General features: G+C 40.4%; 1 protein-coding gene and 1 long non-coding RNA gene across 2 annotated transcripts in view; both read right to left on the reverse strand.

Moving 5' to 3' along the window:
• Positions 1-912: 912 nt before the first annotated feature.
• LOC131697859 (uncharacterized) overlaps positions 913-26,612 on the reverse strand; it is a 28,932-nt gene continuing 3,232 nt past the window's right edge. The window contains exon 3 of the long non-coding RNA XR_009307513.1: positions 913-2,284. This is a non-coding gene — a long non-coding RNA (uncharacterized LOC131697859). The remainder of the gene's footprint in view (positions 2,285-26,612) is intronic.
• Positions 9,988-13,852, reverse strand: LOC117430897 (SLIT and NTRK-like protein 2). Its single transcript, XM_034051479.3, has one exon. It carries the CDS (start codon positions 13,109-13,111, stop codon positions 10,580-10,582), a length of 2,532 nt encoding a protein of 843 aa, XP_033907370.2. The 5' UTR covers positions 13,112-13,852; the 3' UTR covers positions 9,988-10,579.

Raw genomic sequence — 26,612 nt, forward strand, 5'->3', positions numbered from 1 at the left:
ACACATTGAGCTAACAAACCATATATACTTGGTTTGTACAAATTGATTCATCATTGAGCTCCAGTCTGGTGTGACAATCTAGAGATTAAGTGAAGCAGTAGCAAATGTTCTCAGAAAGTAAACCAGTGTCAGACAGATCACCCCAGCATACAGTAATAGCAGTTAACTCAGTTAAAACCTGTAGCGAGGTGCGATACAGACCCACTGTGATTACACGATGCCTGGCACAAACTGACAGGGATGGAGACTCAACCCAAAGCTAAACCTGTAGCGAGGTGCGATACAGACCCACTCTGATTACACAATGTTAAATTGACTAGTTCTGAGTTACCAACATTTTATTTGCAAATGAGGATTATAACACAAAGCAAGAGTGTTTGCATGCATGTAAGTATGTGTGTATATTCCATGGATCAATGGATGCCTGCATGGGTGGATGTGTATCATAAAGGGAACATTCATATCCTGCATGCTTTATAGTTTTATCATACAAGGTGGCCCAATTGGAAGTATCACATTAGAAAGCCCCATTGCTGAAAGGTAGGTGTGCGTGGGGTGTTGCATTCTAGACTATAACCAGTAGCATTGTCTTGACCCTGTCGTGAGTAAACACTTACAAGCTCACACAGTTATTAACGAACACAGCCCTACAATGGATTTTTTCTTCAATGGCATGTATACACTCCTGTAGAGATCTCTCTGGAAGCCCTGCACAGCAAACACAATGCTTGAAGAATGTTATTTTCTTTTTTTTTTGGTGCCCTTTACCATCCAATGTATTGTGCAATGAAAGCACACCTGCATTGAAATACCAAACTCAATGAACCTTACGGATATCTTTCTTGACGCTGGCCCCATTCTGTCAGATATACAATACAACACACCATGCAGTAGCTAATAACTTATGTGGACTTTTATTGGACCAATCAAAAAACAATGACACAGTGTTATATTCAAAAGAACAAAATACCTCTTCAAAACTAGAAGAAAACAATAATACTTTGATGCAATGTCTCTCAAGACAAGCGGTTTGTTTTTCATTTTGTAACATTAATGTAGAATTAAATATATTTGTCAAGGGCACATTTAAATGACCCAATATTGAAACACAAACATTATCCTGAGACAGACGGAAAGACAGAATGACCGGGACCTCCAGGGCTCCTGGATAAAATACATCAAAGCCGCTCTGTCTCTCCTGTCAGTTATTGTGAACATTACAAAGCTTTCATTGCCAGGGGTTTTATTCTTGAGTGGTTACCCAGCATATTTTTGATTAGTTGCTTAAGACATTAACAGGTTGAAGAATTGGTTTATCATATGTGAAGGTTTCGAGTCTGCTGAGATGCTCTGTGGTTATAAAATCCCAGCTGTACCGTTTGCAAAGGCTTGTATTATTACAGTGCCTGTTTATGAACTAATTCCTCAAACGGGCAGTGGTCCGCATGGCTGGCAATGAAATGGACATGTTCTGGATTTGGGTTTTTTAAATTTTAGCATTAATATACAGTAAAGTGGGCATTGCCGGCTATTTAAATTACTGTAGTGCATTTTAGAGTCCCAACAAGCAGCAGTAATGATCTCTGCAAAGACTCCTGTTATATTTATGGGTGTCAGGGACTGATTGACTGGGGCAGTTCATCAGCTTTTTGTCAGACCTTCCTTCTCATTTTTTCTCTTGGAACTTCATCAGGTCTAATTCATAACCTTTGTAGTACTATTTTAAGGAATGTTTTGTTCTGTTATATATATATATATATATATGTTTGCTGGTCACAAAACCTATTCTCAGATAATATTTATAAACATTTAAAAAAGAACATTCATTAAAACAATCTTTAAATGTTTATGTATAGGACACTTTGTTACCATGGAACACATTGGTTTTGTTTCCTGTCCACATACCAAGTAATATTTTTTTTTAAATAATACAATTAAAAAAAGAGAAAAGAAACTGGCAACCATATGATAAAATCATTTGAGAAAGTGTGACAAGACCACACCAAATAAAAAAAAATAATTAAAAAGAAACTAGCAAAACCAATGATTGAGCCACACAATCAATTGACAGATGGGGGAAGAAACACATGCTAATGTTGGTGTTAGGCTTTTAGTATGCAGTGTCTGAAGTGAATACAAACAATACTGTGCTGATTCTTCACAGCTGCATGGGATAGTCCATTGATCCAGACAGCTTACGACATCCCGAGTGTTTAGTCTTGCCCAAAGCCTGAAGAGTCAGAGGCCCTCAATGTCACAACCAGGGTTCAATCCATCAAGCTTGCTGTAATTTAATGAGAAAGAGGCATTTGAAACCTCAGGGAACGACCTTCCCACCGGCCAGCTCTTTGACTGAATAAACACAAAACTGCAGGCTAGACAAGAGCTGCTCCATCAGCACCTGTTCATGTTGTGATCCACGCTGTGTGCCCACCAAGGTGTATCCCCACGTCACAGTGGAGCAGTCACCTGTGCAGGTACACTGTCCCAGCAGAATGAATACAGGACCCCACGTCATGGTGGAGCAGTCACATGGGCAGGTACACTGTCCCAGCAGAATGAATACAGGACCCCACGTCATGGTGGAGCAGTCACATGGGCAGGTACACTGTACAGCAGAATGAATACAGGACCCCATGTCATGGTGGAGCAGTCACAGGGGCAGGTACACTGTCCCAGCAGAATGAATACAGGACCCCACGTCATGGTGGAGCAGTCACAGGGGCAGGTACACTGTCCCAGCAGAATGAATACAGGGCAGCTGATTTAATAAGATCCTGCAGTGTTAATTATACACATTGTCAAATAAATAAATGCATACATAAATGAGTAGTATGTTTAAGATGTTACCTGATGCCTGTGAAGGTTTATTGCATGAAACAGGGAAATATAAATAGATATTTTGTAGAGAGATTTTAGTTATGTTGTTAATGGAAGGTGATGGTTCAAAGTCTGTGTTTCTTGTGTGTTGGTCTCCCTACACCAACCAGATATCAAATCCGATGCAGTCATAAACATAACTAGGTTTGCATCGTTAACATTGTATGATATTCATGCACCAAGTAATTCTAAAAAAATACATCAGTATGAATATTAGATTTCAGTTCCTGCCCTGGGATAACATTCCACCCTGAATTCCATGGCAAGGGCTGATCGGGATAGCTGAGCACAGAGAAGAGCATTGTACTGCACGTGGAATCATTTCTATTTAGGGTTAAACATGCTGGGTGTAGCAGGTCGTGAAAGTCACTTGTGTCACAGTCATTTGCAGTGCAATACCCTGCATGGTGATCAGTTACATTCCAGCACCCAGAGAGAACAAAGACAAAAGACTGAGTTGTTAGAACGACGCTCAGTCGCTTGCATTCACCTGGAAAATAATGATGCTGTTTTTTTTCAGCACCGTTTTATCTTCATGTACATTACAGAGACAGTGTTATTGCTCTATATTATGTTGCACATTTCAAAAGGCCATAAATAACGTTTTATGCTTAAAGGAAGTTGAGTGGGTAAGATGTGTTGCTGATCCCTAAAGACACGGCAGGTTTGACAAACCAGGATTCATTCCATTCTGAGCAAAAAACACTGACACCCTTTGTTGGTGAAGAAGATCATCTTCAAAGGGTAAACCTGGCAGATGTGTTATTTTCATTGGCAATCATGAAAGCATCCAGTAAAATAACGTGTATGCCTCTTATACATCTTCACAGAATCTCAATTCCTCCAGCAGCTTGCTTTACCCAGTAGAGGGGGGTACAGTTCTCTACAACACATGTGGCTAGCACTCATTACATTCTGTAGAACAAAGTGACAATTCATTAGGCTGCTTTTAAACTGCTGCTACAGGTGTTTTGAAGTCATGCAATTATAGATCTTCTCCTACCAGCACTCAATTACCTAACTGGGGAATGGCCACACCTGTGATTGATGGCAGGGACAGATTTAACCACATCCCTGCCAACCTTACATTCCCACACACACACACAATTTACATTTTAGGGCTTTCGCTCTGCCACAAACAGTTTGCAGGTAGTTGTTTTCTAACTGTGCCTTGTCTCTCATCTAGTAGATACGATCTTAAAATGACAGCCCCACAACTTCAGAGAATACTCCCTTTTCAAACTCATAGAACCAGGAGATCTGCAAGTACAGTGGTAACTGTTGTCTTCCATGTATACTGATGTTATTCACAAGTACAATGTTCACATCACTTAACACTATATCTGTGTCAATAGCATGTTCATGGTTTTCTAAAGCCTTCCTATAAAGACAGCAGAAGGAAACAAAAGTGCTTGAATAGAACTATTTCTTTATACTGTTTCTTTAATAATGCATGGCCTGTGGATTTCTACCACTTGCAGGTTGGCGGATGCAGGACAGTGTGACATACGGTCCATTTGAATGAAGAGTAACTAGGGGTCCCACTTCATTGCACCTCCGATGCCCATGAATCTGTATTAATAACATGCAATCATTTTACATGAATGGTAGTATTCAAACGACTTACTTATTAAAGACTTGGCAGGCACAGGGTAGAGTTTCTGTGAAGGATGTTTCAGGAGCATGCATGTTATATGTAGGCCCCTCATTCAATACTGCTTTACCGCTTCAGAAATCAATTAATAACGATTAAAATTTTAGGAATTATATATGAAGAAACTTAGGCTTTGGATTTTGAACAAAACTGGAATAATATCCATTGACAACAGCATGGTAAAAACAGCAACCTAAGCATTGAATAAACAAGGGCGTTATAAGGGCAAATGTAAGGCTTGGCTAAGCACAGCAATCTGTATAACATGTGGTTAGGATTTCCCTAACATGCCACTGAGTTAGCAAAAATGCAAACATATCCAGCAGACATTTCCTATTTGCTTTTGTTATTGTAGACTGGAGTATATTAAACAAATCATAGAATACTGTCTGGTTACCATTGCAGTGCAAACACTGTGCCACTGCCAAAGCTTCGAGAGACCCGGGAGCTGCTGCCAAGTACCGCAATTATCTTCGGTTCTGCGGCTCTGTGTGTCATTTTCTAAAGGGAATCGTGCATGAAGAGGTTATCTCTTAACAGGATCAGACAGCTGGAATGGGCAGCTTTTGAGCTTATTCTCAGAAAGAACCATCACACACTACAGAACCAAACACTCATCAATACCTGCATGTGTGCTGGTCCATACAGGCCTCAGTCTAAGAGTGACACTACAGACTGCACCACTGCAGAGAATCAATCACAGAAAGTAGGACAGCAGTTTGTGCTGTGAAATGTGCAAAGTGACTGCAATTACAGATGGACTATTAAAAACCCTATCATAGCAATGCAATATAGTTCATGTCTGCAAGATTGACAGACACCAGATGTTAGAGAAGATGGGGCTATATCCATTGTTTATTTGATTTAAAAGTTTGAACATTTTTAAATATATTTTATAACAAACCATGAAGCTGGCATAGAACTCGTGTTCCAGTTCATAAGTGGGAAAACTACTACTACTACTACTACTACGACTACTACTACTACTACTAATACATTTATTTTGGGACGGACTTCATAAAGAGCTGTCGTCCCGCAGATTGCTTGGTGGTAGAGCTACACCACAGGAAAGCAAGCCAGAGAGAAAGCTGACAATAAAAACACACTGCCTACCAGGGTGCTGTGATGGGTTATTCACTTCTGAAATCACTGGCTCCAGCTTCACTGTTCCTCTACAGGCTGCACCCCTGGTCAGTTACAGGTTATTAAAGATTTGATTTAAAACTATTCTGGATTCCCGTTCTGATCCTGTCTTAGCCAGAGGCACAGAGTCCTACGCAGGTACCTGAAAGTGATTGTTTTGAGATGTTTAGCAGCAGCAGAGCTGTCAGCCAGCAGTACTGGCATTGACTGTTTATATACTTTCCAGTGTTTGGATTTTAAGTTCTTCCTCCTGGCTACTGCATCCCATGTAGGAGTTCAAAATGTATTTTTATATTTTTCATTCCCTCACTGATACAATCTGTGTCAGCTGTGGGAACGTGGACAATGGAGCACATTGTTTTTTTCTGACAAGAACACAATAATTACTTTACACTACAAATAGCAAACCAGGGAAACTGTCACATAACTTATAATTAGGCTATACTTACAGCAATCACATCATGTTGCTTTGCAAGCAAACTAGGGCATATTTGCTACATGCAAATACAATCAGTTATATTGAATTTATGAAACGGTCTCGTTCTAGCAAACTCTTCAATGAGAAATGAAGACTTTATGACCCAGAAGATAGAAAACCCCTTATGCCAAAGAAGTCACCAAAGAAGGTCTGAAAGAAAAAATAACTGCAACAACTGTGTTCAATTTACTGGAACATAATGATGTGTTATGATTGTGAATCAAGAGTCTCTCTTCTCTGCCCTTTCTCTCATGAATTTTATTTCACCAAAAAGTATGGATTTGAAAAAATGGGTCAACTGTAAATAAGGACACATAAATACTTCTATAGCGTGCTGTATTTATGGAGTAGCATGTAAACATATTGCTGCTCCTCAAAATATACTGAAATAAATCAATGTTTGCTATAAACCAAACTACCAATACATACCCCCAAAAAACGAATTATCCCCAGTGTACTGTTGCTTGTTCTTAGTGTCTCCTAAAGAGGAAGTGTAAATAATCCCATCAAAAAGCCTGAAACATCTGAAAGAGTCTAATCCCTGCTTAATATCAGTTACCTAATACTCCCACCCAAAAGCCTCATCTCTGTATGCATTCCTAAGAACAACAATACAAATGCTTTCCAAATAAAACTGTGTTGTGTCACTTTAGTGTAGCCGATGACTGCTTCACTGCTGATGGAAACCTCATTGGGAAGATTGTGCCTCTTAACTGGAGCAAATGGATGCTTTAATGTTTAAGTAAATTTCACATGCTTGTTACGCAAACCAACAGAATCTTCTTGGACAGTGACTTTGTAGCTGGTTTAGACTTCCAGTGCTGAAAATTCATTTTTCCAAAGACAGCCTCTAGTGTACGTTCAGCAAAGAAGTCACAACTATACCGTCTCCTTCTATGGATGCTGAAGACTCAGTTCAAGGGGCAATTTAGGATCTTCGGTACAAGTTATGACATTGATCATCAGCTGTATTCATTTGAGTTTTTTTTCTTTTAAAAAAGTACTTAATTCAGCTCGCACGGGGACATTCATTATGAAATACAACATGCTGGGAACACTGTGTTTAAACTGGACACCATGCAGCCTTTTTAATATCTTCATGAATATACCTACATGCATAATCATTCAGAATAATGACAAATGGGCATTCATAACATTTGGCTACTATAATGCTGCAAACATTATATTTGATATATTTTAATAATATCAATAAAAGGGTCACAGAAATGCAACTGAAATTCTGAATTTGAGTACATTTGCTGTATTTTTTTTTGCAGACTGTTCTGAATATGCATATGCATGTGATTGTGAAGGATTATGAGGGGTTATATGGTGATGTGTACCTTTATGAAGATGTTATTAATGCTACAGTGTCCAATTCCATGCTACCTATCTTAAATCAAACACATAATTATGCTTTGAGGAGACTTTTGTAAATGAGCTGATTTATATAGACAGACTCTTTCAGCACAGGCCAGTTCAAACGACTGTGTAGAGACTACAACCCTTTTATTTGTATGGCCCTGGATTTAAGATCACTGTGCAGTAAATAAAGCAGCTCCTCCTCCCTTTGGGACACATGAACACAGGGTCAGATCCTGCTTGGTTAACTCAGACATTTCCAATCTGTCAACACCCCCAGCATGGTGTTCAGGGCTGCTGTGCTATCAGGGCTGGTCCTCTGAATAAACTGAGTGGAGGGGAATCATTTTCTGTGTGAACAAACAGAAGCAATACATGACCCTGTTACCCAGGTTACATTTACAGAATCAGACACACACTGTATAAACCATACTGTGGGATTTACAAGAACAGTTACAACATGGAAGATAAATAAATAAATAAATACACACATAAATAAACACAAATAAATAAATATGAATACTAATACTAATAATAGAAACAGCCAATGTGCTGGCAGTTGCTAACCCTACTATCAGCACTTTCACATTGTTAAATCATATTGCAATGGCCATGGACAATGAACATTGTTGGGAAGCTACTGTAATTGAAAGGTTACATTACCTTGATAGCGACCCACTCGACTGTGATCACCTTTAATCATGAGTTTGACATCAATTCATTGTCCTTTTCTTTTTCTGGTTATGTCTTAATCTGGCTATTACTTTCTTGGTGCAGTTTTCCTTGCTCCAGTACATTAATTAAATCACATTTAGTTAACCAAAAATAATTCAATGCAGGCACACACAGCAATCCGTGTTGTACTGTTATTGTTAGCTCTTATGTAACCTGCTATCTGAACTGCACCGTGACTTCACCAAGCACAGGCACTTGATCCACTTACATGTGAGATATCAGAAAGATATTTGCTGGATTTGAACAAGGTTTCTAAGGCTACACATTAAGCCAGTATTGAGTGGAATACAGTACTTGCTAAAGAATGTCCTTGCTAAGTGGTCATATATCTATCTATCGATCTGTCTATCTACATCTATCTACATCTATCTATCTACATCTATCTATCTATATAGGACACCCTGACACTGTTATGTTGAACTTTTATTATCATATTAGTCAAAAGCATAGAAAAGTGATTTCTTCATTTGTAAACCGAAAACAAACTTTGCAATCTATGCAAGCCTCGTTCAGACAGATGAAGTTCCAGTACAATGTTGGGGAATGCTGTGCAGCCCTTTCCGCATCCCCTCTATATCAGCACTCTGTCTGTTTGTGCTGTGAAAGTATCACTGCAATCCAAACAGAACAAACAAGTCACCTGGACTGGGAGTTCTTCACTGTGTAAACGGGACTGCACAGAAACATGTAATGAATGTATTATAGATTACATTTAAACATGCTGTAAACTTAATATGGTCTAATATCGTTAAACGAATGAATCGTCCCCGATACAAATGCGAACTAAACGCTATACATTAATAACAAACATCTGTACACGACACGTTGCGCTGTTGTTACATTACTCATGCGTTTCAACAGTATCAGATTTGCTACTTAAATACCCGTAATTAACCACATGAAAACTGCCTTAACTGAGTCATCCCAGTAACATTCAACAACCCAGAATGCGCTGAACAGCAGGACCCAGAGGAAACAAGTTGAGACAAAAAAAATCTGATTTATAGTCAACCTTTCACGCTAGTGCTTCCACAGTCCCATCCAACGTTCGTCTAACGATAAAAGATTATTTTGTGTGGAAACCTATTTGTGAAAAGGAAACAGGACTCTTCATTCAGAGCCCATTAATTGCTTTGGTTGGTGACTGAAAAGATCGGTCTACTTCGCATGCAAACCACAAACCCAGTTGCATAAGGATTTACAATAGAGGAAACAAAAACAGGGATTGTTGGATATAAGGGGTGTTTGTGTAGTAAAAAAAAAAAAAAAAAAAGTTTGCAAACCCTACCAATTTCACGTGTAAGATGACACAACTCAGAGGTGTTAAAACAAACAAACAAAAAAGGTGTATTAAACTGGTATTATTAGATACATATAATAACCGATCGGGCAACACGCGTGTCACTTGACCCATATATTAGTATACATATCTATGATTACAGCTGCGGACATCGGACATGCTCGAATGCCAAACAGGACAATTGCGCACTGCATCCTACTCTTACCTAGCAGCTTGCTTAATTGAATTACAAGTTGAAATAATTTGCTATGGTATTATATAACCAAACCCTTAAAGTAATGAATCCAAACTGGCAACTGAGAAACTCTGCTGCAGTGAACATTAAAATGGAGCTCTCAACCCGTCCTCGCGCGCGGAAAATGATTCACACTCTATACATTATGCAAGGCTCAAAAAGGGGGGAAATGAACACAACATTCTGCATCCAGAACTCAATACGTTTTGAGTTTCATTTAATGCATTTGACATATAGGTCTATTTTTACACATTGAATTTCATAAAATACAACACATATAAAACCTTCTCAGAGCAGAAAGCAATGTTCAAATACTGGGTATTAAGCGCAAAGGCACTTTCGAACAGAAGGGGACGCCAAGTGGCTGTAACTGGGAACTCTTGTCAGCAACACCATTATCTGTTATGTACAAGGCAATTGTATTCAAACATCCCGATTCTGTCCTCTCTGTGTGTGTGTGTGTGTGTGTGTGTGTGTGCAAACATGAGCATACGCATAAGTAAAAACAAAAACACGTAAAGATGAATCATACACTTTTTGTGATAATTGTTGCTATTGTGTACGTTTCAAATGGGGGTGGGGGTGACAAAAATAAGTTAAACGTTGAAAAAAAAGTAGCGGTGACACCTAGGCCTGCATTATTAAACACCTCCTTTTCACGGCAGAGACAGAGAACGGGGGTCGCTCATGTCACGCTGTCCACGCGTTTCGTTTTTACAGTGCATGTCCTATTGTGTTTAGCACATTGTCATTCTATTTTAATACAATAAGCTGGAGAGATGAGAACTCGTTTCACAGCTGGCTGCTGGCAGTTTGTTTTTCCAGAACTTCGAGGTAGTCGGGTTCTGTCTTTAGTTTTCCTGGAAGCAAAGGATGTTCATTTTTCAATTGCTCTGCATAATATTTCCTGGGGGTTCCGTACAGAACAGTTTTGTTTAACCGATCTTGGTTGTGGCGCCTGGAGGATTCATACGACGGTGCAAATGGCCTTTTAGGCAAGGTGCAGAAGTTATAGTTGAAAAGCCCTGCAGTCGGGAGCTCCTTTGCCCTCTCTGCTAGGTTCTGATACAGCAGCTCCGTCTCCCTGTTGCCACACGGTTGCTTTTCTAAGAACTCTGCTGTGCTTATTGTATAGGCAGGGCTGCGGGACTGCTCGTCTTTTTTGGGGTCCAGGACACCAAAGCTCAATTCCTGCAGGTTTCTATAGTAAGCTACTTGATCTTCTTCCTTCTGCATGTATATGGGGTTTTGACACATCTGACCAACGGGAGGGGGGATGTAGTTATACACGTGGCTCTCCGTTTTGTCAGTGCTGGCCTCCGTGTTATAAGACCCATACTGCACCTGAAACGAATTCAAGTCCAAATTGTTGGCACTTGTTGCAACATTCGGGACCCCTTTGCGTCTTTTTAGGACAAAAACAAACAAACCTGCCCCAAAGCAGACTGACAAAATGAAAACGACCAGCAACCCCAAAATGAGAACTGACAGAGGTACCTCCGGGTGGATCTCTGGGAAAGGGCTAGGGGGTGCACTGACAGAATATGGGGCACCAGAGCTGGGACTGACCATTGCCACCATAGTTGCTGTTATGTCAGTGTGTTCTGGGCAGATAGAATCATTTCTTAGGGATCTGAGTAGACGCCCTGCGTGTTTAGAGGGAGAGTCGCAAGTGATCTCATTAACCACGACGCTCGTACTAGACTGTTCCATCCAGTTCTTGAGAGGCACAATTTCACACGTGCAATCCCAGGGGTTTTCTTGAAGGTCTATTTGAATAAAGGCAGAAAGCTGATCCAAGACACCCCTCACAGGCAGGTGAGAGAAGTGGTTGTTCCTCAGATTCAGTCTGGTAAGCATGGTACCCTGGAATACACCGTCAGGTAAAGACCTCAGCAAATTGTTGTTAAGAAACAATAACTGAAGGTTCTGCAAAGAGTTAAAGGTTTGTGGCAGAATCTCTTTGATGACATTGTATTCTAAATAAAGATACTGCAGACTCTGCAGCCCTACAAATATGGAGGGGGACAGGCTTTCAATGTAGTTGCCATTGAGATAAAGCCTGCGTAAATTGCTTAAGTTTTCAAAGGCCCCGTCCTGAACAATAGCTATCCTATTGTTTCCTAAGTGCAGTAGCTCCAAAGAGCTGTACTCAAGCAGATCAGTTCTGTACACCGTGTGCAAAAAGTTTCCTGTCAGATAAAGTTTCTTTGGATATGAGGGTTTGGGGTGCAGGTCTGAAATGTTGTAAAGTTTCCTTTCCTGGCAGTTAATGTTCAATCCGCTGTCTGGGTTCTGAGATGTGCAGATGCAGACGTTTGGACACGTAACTGGCATCGGTGAGCGGGTCTGGTAAACCATTATGGGTCCGAATATCTGCTTGTCCCTGCTTGGTGCCGTTACCCGGGGCGTGGAACGGTTTCTTGTTTTAGGGGGGCGGGTGGCTTTGGGGGACCTCGTTGGGTTGAGCCCGACACGCAGGGTTGGTGACAGACCCTGGAAATGGCTTGAGTCGCTTGCACTTTTCCTGGGGCAAAGGTCTTGCCTTATGAGCTGGGTAACATCCTTCCCGTGAAGCCTGAACGGTGTTTCACAGACAATGTCCCCGACAAACACGGAGATGGTATCCAGCCAGGCTTTCAGTGGGAGCAGGTCACACGTGCAATTCCAGGGGTTCTCTTCCAGCTGGATTTCCATGATGCCGCCTATGTGTTCCAGGACCCCAGCAAACGGCAGGAATTTCAGCCTGTTCCCTCTAAGATCCAAATGCGTCAACAGAACAAAGCGGAACACGTTGTTGGGAAGAGAAGGCAATAGATTGTCATTAAGAATCAACACTTTCAGTTTATTCAGTTTGCTGAATGCCCCTGCTTCGATGGAGCTGATGTAATTGTAATCTGCCTGTAAATACTCCAAACTTTCCAAACCAGAAAAAGTATCCTCTTTAATAATATCCAAGTTATTATTGTTAAGATGCAGTCGTTTCAAAATCTTTAGTCCTGTAAATGCCCCCGTTTTTATCTCTTGCAACCCGTTGTTACCCAGATGCAGGGTTGTAGCATTTGAGTAATTCACAAACTCGTTTGGATACAGTCTGGATAGGAAGTTTCCATTGAGAAAGAGTTGACATATTCTGTTTTGTGTAGGCTGAAACTGGGTTACTGATGTAAATCCTTTGTTTTCACAATTAATATTCAGGATATTCTCTTTTTCCTCACATGCACAGCGATTCTTACAAATGTCTTTGAGAGTTTTACGGCTTTCCGTCTTGGATGATAGACCAGTCACCGTTAAAATACTGAGCAACAAAACGCAGTTCAGCATGTTTAAAACAATGTTGCCCAGAGCCCCAACATCAACGCGTTCAGACCTTTTCAAAAGTAGAATTTCAGCCAAACTCCAAGCACGGCAGAAAACAAGTGCATGCAGCAACAAAAAAACTATATATATATATATATAAAGCTCACAAATGCGCCGTGCTCTCCATGGATCGTCTTTCTAGTCCAAACGATGCATAAAGGCAATCATAGCACACATTCTGTAAAGTGGTTCGCTGTAAACATGGTGTCTGGGGTGCCTCAGCAGTACTCTTCCCGGGTAAAGAGCTGAACATTCATGCAGCAGTTGAAAGTGTCTCTGAAGAGAACATGTATAATAACAGCGAGATACTCACTGATTAAGAGAACGCAAACATTATTTCATTTCTTTCCTTTCGTTGCACCCAGGGTTTGCCATGTTGTTCTAAATCAAATAACACTATTATTAATTTTTATAATTATTATAATAATTTAAAAAAAAATAACTGCAAATGAAGCACTCCGGTATTGTATGTTCACCCGCGGGATGTCCAGTTTTCCTTAAACTGAGCCCTGGATGCGATCTGTAAGGTTCCTCTCAGAGGGGACTGGTTCGCTCCCGCAGTGAATGTGTTGTGTGCGCTTAGTTTGGATTCGGAGTTTTGCGTCCCTCCTTCAGCCCGAGCTTGGGAACGCTACGTCACACGAATTGACGGGCAGATTTTGTTGGCAGAGAGAAGAGTGTATATCTGTTTTCATTGCATTGCGCTTTAAACGAATAGTACACCTTTCTGCATCGGAGCCGATTTTTGTTTTAGTACCATGCATAAAAAATAACTGTAAAATGTGTATCCGTGAAGTCAGCTGGAAGAAGCATTTAAGGGTGCAGTATCTATATACAGAAGCTTTGTTATCCACTTGGCAGACTGGCGGGTGGGTGCGTTGTGTATACATTATGTATGTGTTTATTTATTTTGCGCAATGACTGTTGGCAACAACCTTTGCGGATTGTGCCAGAGGGCCAGCGTATTACCGAGCTCCCCTTAAGGGTCGAACCGTTTGAAATATTCTAACAGATTTAAAGCGTCAAGTTGTTTAAAATGTGACTGAAAGCAAGTGCACTTTAGACCAGGAGACTAAATACAAAAAGAAACGTAACGGGCATTAACCCTCGCTAGTCCTAAGCATTTTTCCTCCGTCACGGGCAGTAGGCTACAGATCAGTGAGAATAAAGTCTAGCACAGTATAACTTGTTTAACTTGATGTAATCAAAATGTGTCTGTTTCTGTACAGGGACCCCTTTACACGTTTATCTTCCACTGAATTCCACATATCCGATTAGTAAAGAAGAGTTGATACAGCTATGGCCAAATCTTTTGCATCATCTATAATTTTATGATTAAGACATTTAAAGAAAAAAAAAAAAAACACATGCACATAATTTAGATCTTTTATTTAACATTCTGTAATCAAAGTAATTAGAAAATGATATCGCGAAAGTCTACGGGAAGCCTAACCCTACTAACTTTAAACAAGTAGACTAAACCTGCTTAACACATAAAGAGGACTAAATTTGTTACGCTGCAATTTACCCATTATTATTATTATTATTATTATTATTATTATTATTATTATTATTATTATTATTATTATTATTATTCCATGGTTAGTGCGTACACTACTGTGAAGTACCGTGTTGTTCTCTCAATATCGTGTACCGTAATGCACACATCTAGCTGACTGGTAATAATGTGCAGTGGGAAGCAGTATCCTGTAGTGCGCATATCACCAAACAGACCACTAGGAGGTGCGTTTTAAACTCTTGCAAATATCCATTTTATATACATTTAATTTACTGTAGAACGTGTGTGAAATCTGTTCGAATGATAAGAACAATAGGAGGATACAATGAATAGGTTAAAATGATTGAGTAAGCAGTTTGGCACAGTCAGATGTATAAAGATACAATACTACTAATACTAATACCGATAACTTTCAATGCAATTCTTGCAGTCGGGTAATCTAAGTGCGTGTGAGGATCCTGGGATGGTATCATCATCCAGTAAGATATGGGGTTGCAAATCCAGAACAGAACACACGCGTGCTGATGCAATATTTATTTGAGCTTCCATTACAGAGACATTGTGAGCAGACACGGCAGTTTGTATTCTCAATGCAATGTTCTCTCGCTGTCCTGCAAATTCTCTTTAATGCTCCAAGTACTCTCCTCGCTCTCCAAGGTATACAAAGCAGCCAACGCGCACGGGGAATAACGTGTCATCTGTACCGGAACTCGAGTGCTAAGAAATGCGCCGAGTCTCATCTATTGAACAAACCATAAATAATCATGTACACAAAGCAGACGGGTTTGCTCGTTTGATTCAAAATAAAGACAAATGAAAACAACAGGGAGCAGCATCACGAGGATATGTACAGTGCGGAACTAAACAATTCTACCAACATGTTCTAAAAGCGTTATTCCTATCATTGCGCACGGTAATCATGATTATCAACCAATACCAATACTGATACTAATACTTACACTACTACAACTACTACTACTAATAATAGGGGAGTATCACACGTTTAGATGTCACAGGAACGTGTGTCACCTACCCATATCATTGCGTCTATTCGTTTATTTGACTGGTTTTGTCAATCCGAGTTGATGAAACACAAAATACATTTAATTGGCGTTCTCTTCGTTCTTCCTCAGTCTCCAAAGCAGAAATACTTGAGAGATAACCTGCTCCAGCATCCGTGGAAGGAAGTGGAACTGGAAGTAAAAGGGTAATGCATAGGAAGGCATTTGCCTTTCTCCTACCCTTTCAAATCAGTCTGGTGGTTCTGAATCTGTTATTCCAACAGGCTGAGTTTATCCCTGTGCTTTCAAATCAGTCTGGTGGTTCTGAATCTGTTATTCCAACAGGCTGAGTTTATCCCTGTGCTTTCAAATCAGTCTGGTGGTTCTGAATCTGTTATTCCAACAGGCTGAGTTTATCCCTGTGCTTTCAAATCAGTCTGGTGGTTCTGAATCTGTTATTCCAACAGGCTGAGTTTATCCCTGTGCTTTCAAATCAGTCTGGTGGTTCTGAATCTGTTATTCCAACAGGCCGAGTTTATCCCTGTACTTTGTTTCATGTAAAGTTTTACCCATATCTCTCATAAAGTCTACTATGTAGTTAGTTTAGACTGTCTGATGATTCAGTGTACAGTAGTAATACAGGTTTACCAGCCATTCAAATGGAATCAGTTCTAAAAGGATAAAAAGCATTTAAGACGTCATGCATTTGATTTTCGGAACAAGACCATTTAGTCTTCATCACAATGACCATCTGCTGTATTGACCTCATCTGTTTAATTGGTTCACTGGATAGCTCCTACAAGAACCACATCGATTCAGGTTGTCTCCTTCTTTCACTCTTTTAACTTTTCTTTTTAACTAAACCTTTGTTGCAGTTTTGCCATTGCTATGGGTACCGATTTGTAACTTCTGATTTATATATTTTCTATAAAAGCATTTATGCGCTTAGCTGTCACTTCAGATTTCATTTAATGGACTTCTTGTCAGATGTTCACTGTTCGGGGATTCTTTCAATTGTCATGGAAGTTAGATGTCAGAGACTTTCATGATAGGTTGCATGTTTTGTACTCATGAATAGAGCTCTATCAGGGCCTTTGCCGATCTCTGAGACACTTTGGGGAAATGGAAAACCTTGAATTGGAGAAAATGGAACTATAAAAAAAGAAAAAAAAGTAAAACCTTTTTCAAGACCATTAATCGAAACTTGTCAGTATTTCACACTGGGATATGCATTCTGATATTAGGGGATCAGTTTAAACTTAGTGCTTCCACAAATGCCATGTCATAAAGCCTGAATGATAAAGACTAGCACAGTTCATTGATTCTACCATCGTGCCCTTGACATTCTTGCATGCAATTAGTCCACCGAATCCAGTCAAAACAGATCATTTTAGTCTTAAACAAATACAAACCCAGCTAAATTAGCAATCCCTCTAAGTTTCTAAAACAAACAGGTTTCCAAATGCGACCTCCCCTCCCCAGCGTCTTAGTAAAAGATTCCACTATCTATAGCAGACAGACATTGTCGTTTTTCCACACGGAGACAGATTAGTCCCTGGTATCTGCACTTGTAGTTTCAGGAGGAGGTAAGCTCCCTAAGTAGGGCTACGTAAGCGGGAGGGTATGAGCGCTGTTCAGTTCATTGTTCCAGAGTTTTCTCAGAGATGTGCACGGTGGCTGGAAATTGGCATGGATCCCAGACTGACGTCTTGCCATTCTTGGAGTAAATGCAAACTGAGTTTGGTCAGGCAGTGCCTGTTCATTTTCAGGTTTTAGTGATTTTGGTCATTTCCATGCAACATTGGAATCAGTGAACATGTTTGAAAATGGGACTTTTAAACATTATGTCCATCTTACCCTCCATATAAATAACACTGACCCTGCATTCTTTCATGCCCTTGGTGAAATGTCTTTAGATTTCATTGACAGACTTGGAATGTACTATTAGAAGGTTGCTAAGGACTGGAAAATCTGGTAAAAAAGACAAAGCTGCTACTTGGAGAATGCATGCCAAACCCATTACTATCAACATCCTCATCATCAACTTACTGTTGTACATTTACATAAACTAGCCCGTTCTACTGCACCCTCGAAAAATATGGATCTAAAAGTATTTGAATAACTATACATTCAATTGAAAAAAAACTTTGACGTGATTTACATTTAACTCACAGAATGGGGTATCAAACACCTAAAATAATAAATAGTATGAACATGTAGAGGATTTAAAATATCCCTGTAAATACCAACTTAACTTCTACTGAGCTCAGACACACAATATACAGTATAGAATATACCACAGCACTCCCCTCAATGACCAAAAGTGGGAGTCATTATTACCAATTCTGTGGTCTAAAGGTCTGTCTTATGACGGGAGAGCACTTTATTAAGACACTTTGCAAACACAATGGAATTATTGGAAGTTGACAGTGAATAAAAAGAAAAGGGAATATCTTGGTGATCGTTTCTTTTGAAATTGTTTCTGGGATGCAATCCAGAATTGTCCTGTTTTTTAGATGCCAAACTGACAGCAGTAACGGGACAGGGGGGCCTGCCTGTGCTGGTGCTTTGCAGCAAAGCCATGGCAAGCAGGTTTGCTTTCAGAAGGGAAGCCTGCTTCAGTAAAGAGCTGGGAGTTGTGTCACAAAGGGTTTGTTTTTCACTGATAGCTGTACAACAATCCTTAAAAGAAATGCAGACGTGTTTTAAAGATCCAGCAGAGCTCGGATTCCTTCACAAAATTCTCAGAAGCGGACTCTTGATTGATCAGTAATAATGCAAAGGATTGATCATGTTTTAAACAAAACAAAAACACATATAAAAAAGCCAGCATGTTCATTCAAAGTCTCCAGAGCTAACTTTACTTGTTTAAAAAAATAAACAAAAAAAAAAAATAGAAAACATACATACAGCTTTGTATTCAATTCAGTGATAGTCGTTCCAAAGATCTGATAAGACAAATCTGTAATATAGTACATTACAAGCTCTTATTTTTCATGAGTAAAAAGGTAAATATGGCCTTGAGAGAGAGAGAGAATAAAATGGGAGGATATCTTGTAATCGCTTAAAATAAAACAAAAACAAAAAAACAAAATGAAGATGTTAGGCATGTAATGGAGCAGAATGCAGAGAGAGAGAGAGAGAGAGAGAAGGAGTGCTTTGCAAAGAAGAAACCATGACATGCAGGGCACAAGGAATTCATCAAAGGGTGACAGAAGTGGGTTGGACCCAATCTAGGGCAAGTAAAGAACATCATTAGCAATAAATGGATGAGGATTGCAAAAGTATGTTCCATGTGAGGCCACATTAACCTTGATAGAACACCCAAGCAGGGAAACGAATGATACAGTAAGTGCTTTTAGACATCAGCAGAGAAAGGGGGGGGGGGGGGGGATCTTAAAATAATCTATAGAGGCAAGAACCACTGCACTCCAAAATTCAGTGCCTCTAGAAACACGTCCTATAGGAATGTGTCACAACTCAGCAGAAGCAGACCTGAGAGGTGCTGGGATCGAAAGCCTTACCCACCACATGAAGCATAAGGAAGGTCCAGTGATCCAGACACTTGCTCACTCCAGTCCGTTGATGTTGAGAGGGCGACACAGAAATCCTTTGCTAGTCTTGGACAGCCTTCAAGCAGCTAATCGCACTGAGCCCTGTGGTTTGCAGGTCTGTCACATGGTATTAAAGGTGACCTCACTGAAGACCCATCAGAAACAGTCCATTTCACTTTGTCTCGTCTGTTCATATCTAGAGGAGCTGGTGTACATGGTGGCTTCATTCATCATAGACTTGCAACCTTTTACACTTCACACTAAAGGATAGAGTGTGAACCAGGAATGTCTAACACAATAATTCTAAAGCTAAACACAATAATAATTCCTGAATATTTAATACAAAACCACATCAGCATAATAAAAGGGTTAAGTTGTGCATACACATGATTAAATACATGTGTACTTACTTTAGTATTATTGCAAACGCTGTGTAATTACCATGCTGTATTGGATGTGCCTTACAAAACAGAAGAAAAGTGCATTGCAAAAATGGAAATGTACTTTAAGCTCTTTCTGCAGACGGGATTGTGCTGCACATACATTTCTCCAGCCTTGCAGCAACGAGCATTTGCTTCTTTGATTGTGCTTCTGCTAACCCTTTCTTAAGACAAGTCATTTCATTTTTAAATAACTTCACAGAGGACGGCTTGGCACAGTCTCTGCCCAGCCCATGATTCTGTGTCTCAAAGTGGATCTGCCCCTGGACAAGAGGATTGCTTTATAAATTGTGCAGCAGAAGCATGCAGCTACACCGAGCATGATCTGCATCTTGTGCTCCTATTTGCAGATATCTTTAAAAAACAAAACTGCATGTTGTCTACATTTAATTTTATTAAAAAAGCTGTTCTTGTCACTTTAGATCATTTGTAAGCAAACACATTATGTATCGACACCGCACTAAGCTTCTGCGAAGGAGCAATAGTTGTACATTATTATTATTATTATTATTTATTTCTTAGCAGACGCCCTTATCCAGGGCGACTTACAATTGTTACAAGATATCACATTATACATTATTTCACATTACATACAATTACCCATTTATACAGTTGGGTGTTTACTGGAGCAATCTAGGTAAAGTACCTTGCTCAAGGGTACAACAGCAGTGTCCCCAACTGGGGATTGAACCCACAACCCTCCGGTCCAGAGTCCAGAGCCCTAACCACTACTCCACACTGCTGCCCTGATGTCTTTGGCTGCTAGATAAAGTCAAGACAATATGCTGATATAAATAACTATCGTCACGCCCCTTATTAAATTATCACAGCTCCTATGGATTCCCATCTGTTCATGCGGATTGTGTTATCTCTACTTCAATATTTTTGTTTATGTTGCTGTAGTACCTGCCAAGGGTATATGCAAAAATGTGTGACAACTCATTAATTAGCTTTACAAGGCTTGGATGTAAAATCAAATTCACTAAATATCAAAGTGAAAGCATCATTGGTTACCTGCAGTGAAGAATATTACAACAGATTGCATGCTAAAAGAAGATGATATTAGTTGAAAGGACCATTAATTGGTTTTAATGAAAAAGGTAGCGCCCCCTCCCACACCAAAAAAAAGAAGATCCAAAAACAAGCATAATTCTAATATTACCATGTAGATTGTGACATAGCAAATCTTACTTAAATGATAGGATATTTTTGGTGCAGGACTTAGGTTGGAGTATTTACAAGATACATAAAAGCAATACTCAAAACAAGCTGAATCCACAATGCCTACAATATAACAAACTGTCAAAACTGCAAAAAGGGCATTTTGCAATACTGGATGTTGCAAACTCTTACCATTAGGTTTGAAAAATCAGTCAGTAAAACAAAAGATACCGGGCTGCTGAAAAGCACTGAAGCCCTTTGATTCTCTGCTATTAATGAATGCATGTTTCATAAGGAAAAGGCAGCGGTATCACTCTGACATGGGAGCTCGGGACGTCCAGCCACGTTGTGATGGATTGTGTCACAACATTTAGAAAACAGACCCGGCAAAAGTGCTGATTCGCAGACAGGTTTCTCTGATTGATTTCCTGTTCGTGCCGAACCTCTGGGAATGATGAATAGGAGGGCTTGACAGGGTAATCCATGCAGCTCCCGCAGAATGCCACGGGTTCCCTGCACAGTTAAACACGATTCCTTTCCTCACAGATCAGTCCAGACTGTTGAGAATGGGGTCCCTGCACAGTTAAACACGATTCCTTTCTTCACAGATCAGTCCAGACTGTTGAGAATGGGGTCCCTGCACAGAAAACACGATTCCTTTCCTCACAGATCAGTCCAGACTGTTGAGAATGGGGTCCCTGCACAGTTAAACACGATTCCTTTCTTCACAGATCAGTCCAGACTGTTGAGAATGGGGTCCCTGCACAGTTAAACACGATTCCTTTCTTCACAGATCAGTCCAGACTGTTGAGAATGAGGTACCTGCACAGAAAACACGATTCCTTTCCTCACAGATCAGTCCAGACTGTTGAGAATGGGGTCCCTGCACAGTTAAACACGATTCCTTTCCTCACAGATCAGTCCAGACTGTTGAGAATGGGGTCCCTGCACAGTTAAACACGATTCCTTTCTTCACAGATCAGTCCAGACTGTTGAGAATGAGGTACCTGCACAGAAAACACGATTCCTTTCCTCACAGATCAGTCCAGACTGTGGAGAATGGGGTCCCTGCACAGTTAAACACGATTCCTTTCCTCACAGATCAGTCCAGACTGTTGAGAATGGGGTCCCTGCACAGTTAAACACGATTCCTTTCTTCACAGATCAGTCCAGACTGTTGAGAATGAGGTACCTGCACAGAAAACACGATTCCTTTCCTCACAGATCAGTCCAGACTGTGGAGAATGGGGTCCCTGCACAGAAAACACGATTCCTTTCCTCACAGATCAGTCCAGACTGTTGAGAATGGGGTCCCTGCACAGTTAAACACGATTCCTTTCCTCACAGATCAGTCCAGACTGTTGAGAATGAGGTACCTGCACAGAAAACACAATTCCTTTCCTCACAGATCAGTCCAGACTGTGGAGAATGGGGTCCCTGCACAGAAAACACGATTCCTTTCCTCACAGATCAGTCCAGACTGTTGAGAATGGGGTCCCTGCACAGTTAAACACGATTCCTTTCCTCACAGATCAGTCCAGACTGTTGAGAATGGGGTCCCTGCATAGTTAAACACGATTCCTTTCCTCACAGATCAGTCCAGACTGTTGAGAATGAGGTACCTGCACAGAAAACACAATTCCTTTCCTCACAGATCAGTCCAGACTGTGGAGAATGGGGTCCCTGCACAGAAAACGATTCCTTTCCTTACAGATCAGTCCAGACTGTTGAGAATGGGGTCCCTGCACAGTTAAACACGATTCCTTTCCTCACAGATCAGTTCAGACTGTGGAGAATAGGCTTACCCTTCACATGCTGCACAAAGAGGATTGCTAGCAGCATCAGCTCTTGTATGGGTTGGCCCCTAAACTTTCTCCTAATAAAATAAAGCACCTCAATTCCCTCTGGCTTTAAGAAAATAATATTTATAAGTAACCTTCTGATTAATGTCATCTTGTGACTTCAAAGCATCTTACCGTCTGAACAAAATGAATTATCCCAGTACCATTAGGGTCATGATACAACAGATACATTTTACAACATCTCCTTCACATGAAAATGAATAGCTAATTGTGAAAGCTATCAGTGAATAACGCCGGTGAAAAACTAATTACTCAGTGCAATGATCATGATGTGAAATGGAGCTGGAAACCTTTACAGTACTGGTAGTTAGCAGAGTGGTGATTAGGAGGACAGTGCAAATCTCATATCAGTGCATCGATATGCGCTGTGTGTAGAAGTATTCCTGCTGTTTTTTCGGCAGTATGTATATCTGCATATCAATATTTCAATAGCCAGTATTGCTTTTCCAGACCTGTTTTTGAAAGCAGAGTTTATTAGAAATAATGGAGAAAATGGAAAAGCAAATCAATCGATCAGACCTAGACCTAGATTTAATGAGTCTATTTAGAGCAGCGTAGACTCTACTGCATTCTTTGGAATAACAGATATTTTTTGTAATGACAGGTAATTAATTTAAACATCTAAAATGCTGAAATACAATGTGTCTACTGATTCAGGTGGGAACAGCCCTGCCAAAAAACAAACCAACAAACCAACAAACCAACAAACAACCAAATACAAACACACACGTGCTTCTACCATTTAGACCATTTCCAGGACAACATTAGATATAATTATACAGTAGATTTATTTTGCAATGCAGAATTACTTTATGCTTTTGTGGCAACACTGACCGAATGACATTAAAATAACTTTAACTACATTTGCCCCATGCAGCACACATTGCACACAATATGAATAAATCAGGAATCCCAGAATTGCAAACTTCACTGAATGTGGCAGCACAATTGACCTCTAAGACTGATGAGTGCAAGTTTTCACCAGTTTCGGTTTTGCAAGAGTCCATAAATCACCACAGGATATATGGCTGTGTCGAGGGAATGACAAGGTTTGTCCTTCTAGTTTTTATTTACTTTTTAATCTGCTTATTTATGCCCTTGTGAAAAGCAAACTGAGTACTTCTTTCCTCTGGGACTAAACCAGACAAAACATAAATCACATAGTTACACATTACTGTTTTGTAAGCTACAGATAAGAGTTATCTAGTTTGCTGTAATTGTTTTCCCCAACAAGATGAATAAATAAAAAAAGAGGGAGATAGATAAAGAGAAAGTTGTGGACACTGGGCATTGCTTAGGGATGATTTTGAAAAAATATGCTACAACAGAACATGCTTGGAGGGAGGGAGGTCACAGCAAACCTTCATTCACACACCACCTCAGAAGCACTACACAACACTGAATTACAGTACAAGCATGCACACATGTCAACGAGTATCTACTGTTCCACTCCAGCCCTCAAGGGGCATGAGTCGGTCCAAATCTCTTTCTAGTTCTGATTGGTCCAATGTCCACTCCAAGGGCCCAATACATTGGGAGACCATGGCTTGCCCTTCCAGTCCTGGTCTTTGTTCCAACTCTGTTCTAAATTGTTCAACCAAACCAATGAAACCTCCACCCAGGCTCTAGATCAGGGGTGGGCAATTCTGGTCCTGGAGGGCCGGTGTCCCTCCTGGCTTTTGTTCCAACTGTGCTCTAAATTACTTAATTACACCAATAATTGGTAATAATTGGTCCTATTAAGTAATTTAGGGTACAGTAAGAACAAAAGCCAGGAGGGACACCGGCCCTCCAGGACCGGAATTGCCCACCCCTGCTCTAGATTATTATTGAAATACCTGGAGTGGAATGATCCACCAGGACCACGATTGGACACCTCCAGCCTGTTTTAAATTATAACTGGGGGGAGTATTGAATAAACAGAGAGCCCCAGAGCTCACAGCTCAGAGTTTCTGTGCTTCGGAGCACACTCCAAGTAATCCTCCACTGGTACAAACCGGCGCTTGGGAAGGGCAATTCAGCCAGGGTTAGGAGAGAGGCACAGGGGTCTGTCTCTATTGAGCCCTGTGTGCTCAGGCAGATTCCTCTGAGAAGACTGTTAGGCTTGCTAAAGCTTGAATTAGCTATCTTGACAATGTGAGAAGAGGACAGGTATTGGGAAGGCATGTAGGCTGAAGCAGATTGCAGCAGAAAATACCTATCCAGATTCCAAACAGCTTCCATCGATGGATCCAATGCCATGTGCAAGGAGCTTTCCCCAGAAAACCAATTGCAAGTTTTATCAGGGCCAATATCAAGCACACGGTTGAGAGATGTAGGAAGCAGTATATGACACCATTTTACCTTTAATGAGAGTGTCAGTTGATATCCAAGACTGCTGTTATTACAACTGTTACAGTATATAAAAAGAGAACATCTATATTTTTCTATGCTGCTATGCAGTAGTATTGGTAATAATTGACTGAGAAAACTGAATGTTGACTCCTTTGCGATTTATTATAATTTTTATTTTCCAGAGCTAAAGGTAGCATTCATATTACAGACACACGCACACAAATACCCTCTAGAATTACAGTACAAATAAATCTGTGCCTATAATTCACTTTAATGGTTCAATTTTGAATGTGACTCAGAATGTAGTTTTGACACTGCTTCCCCAAAGTAATACTTTTCTGCCTACAGGCTCTTACAGTGGCTCCATGTGGGATGTATTTGTCACAGGAACCTGGGCTATTAGTGGAAACCAAACTGCGCAGATTGCAGAGTTCGAAACGCTCACACGCTTTAAATGTATACTGCATTTAGCAAAGATGCAGCTTCCAGGGGAGACTTTGCAGGGGGACTGACCAGGAACATTCGGATCACTGGACCAGGGCTCTGCAGAGTTCAGCAGCAAAGGTCAGCAAAGTAAAACTGTATTAACCATATCCACTGGCTACAGGAAACACTTCCGAGATACCAGTTAGATTGATGCCTCTATCAATGTATTAATGACCAGTCAATGCATTAATCCAGTCAATAGATTCTCCTGGATATGCCTTGAGATGGACTTCTCCTTCAAGGCATGTCCAGGAGAATCTATCATTTCTGTGGCTTCATGTGCAGCAGATGCTTCACATAGGTCTATACAATACGCAGTTTTGAATTTGAAATCAATTAAGAATGAAATAAGCCTTGACATTGTCTCAGCCACGTGTGCTCACTTCGCTTCTGCTTGTGTGATCTCTCAAGCTTCACGAACATGAAGAAATCAGTTTCACTCCCATTGAAGGCAGGAGGAGGTTGTTAGCACAGGATTCCCAATAGGCAGCTCCCACCAAAGCTGTGTGTTCAAGTCTGTCTGGAAATGTAATTCAGGGTCTGCAATGATCTAGTACAAGGTCAGCAATTCATTTCTAGTGATCAAGGGGGTTTGTCATTGACTAAGTGGCTTGGGTTTACAGAAGCCACCTGATTCACGGTCTTGTGTGGAATGTGTGATGAGCTAGTAAGCAATAGACAATTCATGTCTGCTGCCAGATGCCAAACTGGTTCAGGCAGTCATGGAACTCACAGAACACATGATATGGAAGCATCTGTTTTATATGAAAACGTAGTGTTGGAATGGAGCACTGAAAATATGGGTGTAAAAATAGGTTCTTAACAGAATTTAAAAGAAAACAGCAGGCATCCTACTATATAATGATCTAGGGATTGTTCTGTAATCCTTTCCTCTGCCTTTATATTCACTTAACACACACACAGTAACACACAGTTGCTTTTCATTCTTTTTTAAGCTTCTATGATGGCTTTTGACACTAATTAGCAGGTGTCTGTTGTCCAGGGATTCACAAACGAGGACTACAAAATCCTATATAATCAATTGTAATTAAACTGGAAAAAAAATGTCTATATGGTATCTATTCAAGTAGATAGTGAGTTAAGCAGC

This window comes from Acipenser ruthenus, chromosome 16 (assembly GCF_902713425.1).
Source record: "Acipenser ruthenus chromosome 16, fAciRut3.2 maternal haplotype, whole genome shotgun sequence".
NCBI lineage: Eukaryota > Metazoa > Chordata > Actinopteri > Acipenseriformes > Acipenseridae > Acipenser > Acipenser ruthenus.